At 42.3% G+C, this 3,814-nt stretch overlaps 1 protein-coding gene across 1 annotated transcript; it reads right to left on the reverse strand.

Annotated features, from left to right (window-relative positions):
- Window positions 1-2,386: 2,386 nt before the first annotated feature.
- On the reverse strand, window positions 2,387-3,244 carry LOC138887323 (uncharacterized). Its single transcript, XM_070169058.1, has 2 exons — window positions 3,008-3,244; window positions 2,387-2,800 (listed from the first exon to the last, which is right to left on the reverse strand). The coding sequence occupies exons 1-2, from the start codon at window positions 3,242-3,244 to the stop codon at window positions 2,387-2,389; spliced, it is 651 nt and encodes a 216-aa protein (XP_070025159.1).
- Window positions 3,245-3,814: the final 570 nt, after the last annotated feature.

A 3,814-nucleotide genomic window follows, 5' to 3' on the forward strand; every position in this document is an offset into this window, starting at 1 on the left:
GCCTTATGTAGATATGGAGTCAGGGCTTAGCCTCATGTAGATAGAGACAGGGCTTAGTCTCATGCAAAGAGAAGGCAGTTCTTAGCCTTATGCAAATATGGAGGCAGGGCTTAGCCTCATACAGTGAACAGTTGGCAAATAGGAGTAAAGTATTACTTAGCTGGAGATATATTCGGTGTTTGGTGACTCGATTGATAGTGATCTTGCTGTGTGTATATATTTGCGAATGCTACTGTTACGTCATATGTGCCTGCGCTCAAAGAGAAATTGTAAGTTTTGTAAGGGGAGGTTGGTTCGTGCCTTCGTCTTCTGGCTTTGCTCTGCTCCATTTTGGAGGCCTTGTTTGAGTTTCCCTGGGTAACACCTAGCTGTTACAGAAATAGAGTTTTCGAAAATATGCAATTATTGATGAAAATAGAGTTATTTTCAGGAATCATAGTGACATATCAAGTAGTTTAGATGAACTGATGACAATAACACATTTTAGAGACATTACAACTTTCTTGTATTAGAATTTTGAGGGTCCTCCTCAAAATTCTGCCCTAGTTTGGTAAATGATCTTCCGCCGTTTGTGTGCGATGAAACTTGCTGACCCTTCTCCGGAATATTGAGAATCCTTCTCAAAATTCTGCCCAGTTTCTTAAATAATTTCTGACTTTCTGGCATGTGATGGCGTCGGCTGGACTTGCTCCGAAATTTTGAGGGTCCTCCTCATAATTCTGCCCCAGTTTCTGGTTCTGGGAGGAAATGAAAATTTTATTATGATATGACCGAACCCACTGCACTGCCTACGTATCCCCTCTTAAACGAGAATCAGGTCGACCATAGTTTAATTACATTAAATGAAGAAAATGTAAACAGTCTAAACATAGTATCTCATGACTGCATCTGAATTGATTGGTTTTGGCCAGACTTCTCCGTCCATGTTTGCAAGTATGAGTGCTCCTCTTGTTAGCACCCGGTGAATCATGTAGGGACCTTGCCAGTTGGGAGAGAATTTCCCATTGGCTCATCTTGATGCGGGAAGATCTTCTTCAGCACCAGCTGTCCCGACGCAAACTATCTTGGTTTGACCCTTTTGTTGAAAGCTTTAGACATTCTGTTCTGATAAAGCTGACTGTGACATACTGCATTCATTCTTGTTCGGTCTATAAGGGTCAATTTCTCATAGCGACTCCTTATCCATTCTACATCGCTGAGTTCGGCTTGTTGTATGATCCTTAAAGAAAAAATCTCTACCTCGGCTGGGATGGCAACTTTGGTACCATAAACCAGTAAGTAGGGAGTTGCCCTAGTTGATGTGCGGACTGTAGTGCGGTACCCCAACATAGCAAAGGGTAACTTCTCGTGCCACTGTTTGTGGTTTTCTACCATCTTCCTTAGTATCCTCTTGATGTTCTTGTTGGCGGCTTCTACGGCTCCGTTCATCTGAGGTTTGTATGCTGTAGAGTTCTTGTGCTTGATTTTGAAAGTTTCACACATGGCTTTCATCAGATCACTATTGAGATTGCCAGTATTATCAGTGATAATAGACTCGAGAACTCCGAATCGGCAAAATTTACGATCCTTGACAAAGTCTGCGACGACTTTCTTGGTTACAACTCTATAGGATGCGGCCTCTACCCATTTTGTGAAGTAGTTAATAGCCACTAGAATAAACATGTGCCCGTTTGAAGTAGTTGGCTCAATCAGACCGATGACATCCATTCCCGAGGCAGCGAATGGCCAAGGTGAGCTTGTTGCATTGAGCTTATTTAGTGGCACTTTTATCATATCGGTATGTACTTGACATTGGTAGCATTTTTGGACATACTGGACGCAATCTGTCTCCATGGTCATCCAAAAATAACTGGCCCTAAGTATCTTCTTGGCCAAGACAAAACCATTCATATGCGGGCCGCAGGTCCTAGCATATATCTCCTCAAGTAGCTTAAAAACTTCTTTTGCGTTGACACACCTTAGCAATCCCAAATCAGGAGTTCTTCTGTACAAGTTTCCTCTGCTATAGAAGAAGTGATTTTACAACCTCCGAAGTGTGTGTTTCTGAGTATGGTTCGCATGCTCTGGGTATTCTCCTTTTGCCAAGTACTCTTTGATGTCGTGGAACGAAGGTTTTCCATCCGTCTCCTCCTTAATATAAGCACAGTAAGCCGGTTTATTATGAATTCTCACTGGGATGGGATCAATGAAATTCTTGTTTGGATGTTGTATCATGGATGACAAAGTGGCCAATGCATCGGCAAACTCGTTTTGAATTCTGGGAACATGCCGAAACTCTATCTTTGTGAACCTCTTTCTCAATTCCTGTACATGGTGAAGATATGGCAATATCTTGGGATTCTTGGTAGCCCATTCTCCTTGTACCTGGTGCATAAGCAAATTTGAATCACCGATTACCAACAGCTCCTATATTCATGTCGATTGCCATGTTGAGCCCTAGTATGCAGGCTTCATACTCTGTCATGTTGTTGGTGCAGGAAAATCTGAGTTTAGTAGATACCGGATAATGTTGGTCAGTTTCTGATACCAAGATGGCTCTAATGCCCACTCTTTTGAAGTTTGCAGCTCCATCAAAGAACATTCTCCAGCCGCCGTAAGCCTCAACAATGTCCTCTCCTACGAATGATACTTCTTCCTCAAGAAAATACGTTTTCAAAGGTTTGTATTCCCCTCCCACAGGATTTTCACCAAGATGGTCTGCCAATGCTTGTCCTTTAACCACCTTCTGAGTTATATAGATGATATCGAACTCAATTAACAGTATCTGCCACTTGGTTAACTTTCCAGTCGACATGGGCTTCTGAAAGATGTACTTTAGAGGGTTCATCCTAGATATGAGGTATGTGGTATAGGCACAGAAGTAATGCCTCAATTTCTGAGCCGTCCAAGTCAAAGCGCAACAAGTACGCTCTAATAGAGAATATCGTGCTTCGTAAGGTGTGAACTTCTTACTCAAGTAGTATATGGCTTGCTCCTTTCTTCCTGTCTCATCATGTTGTCCTAAAACACATCCAGAAGCTCCATCTAATACAGATAGATAGAGTAGCAAAGGTCTCCCAGTTTCTGGAGGGACTAGGACTGGTGGTGTGGACAAGTACTCATTGATTTTGTCGAAAGCCTTCTGACAATCTTCAGTCCAACTTGTTTCAACATCTTTCCTCAACATCTTGAAGATGAGTTCATATATGACTGCAGACTGTGCTATGAAGCGACTAATATAGTTGAGACGTCCTAGGAAGCTCATCACGTCCTTCTTTCTCCTTGGTGGCGGTAACTCTTGAATAGCCTTAACTTTGGACGGTCCAACTTAATTCCCCGACGGCTGACAATGAATCCCAATAACTTTCCTGCGGGAACCCCGAATGCATATTTTGTGGGGTTCAGTTTTAAGTTGTACCTCCTTAACCTATAAAAGAACTTTCTCAAGTCTGCCATGCGATCTGCGACCCTCTTGGATTTTATAATGACGTCGTCATCATATACCTCTATTTCTTTGTGTATCATATAATGGAAGATGGTTATCATGACTCTCATGTAAGTGGCCCCAGCATTCTTTAGACCAAATGGCATCATCTTGTAGCAGTATACCCCCCATGGTGTAATAAAAGTTGTTTTCTCTACGTCTTCTTCATCCATCCAGATCTAATGATAACATGCGATGCAATCCACAAAGGATTGGAGCTCGTGCTTGGCGCAATTGTTGATCAGGATGTGTATATTTAGCAGTGGGAAGTCGTCCTTGGGACTTGCTCTATTTAAGTCTCGATAGTCAACACATACTCTGACTTTCCCATCTTTCTTCGGAACTGGTACA

Source organism: Nicotiana sylvestris, chromosome 3 (genome assembly GCF_000393655.2).
Source record: "Nicotiana sylvestris chromosome 3, ASM39365v2, whole genome shotgun sequence".
NCBI classification, from domain to species: Eukaryota; Viridiplantae; Streptophyta; class Magnoliopsida; order Solanales; family Solanaceae; genus Nicotiana; species Nicotiana sylvestris.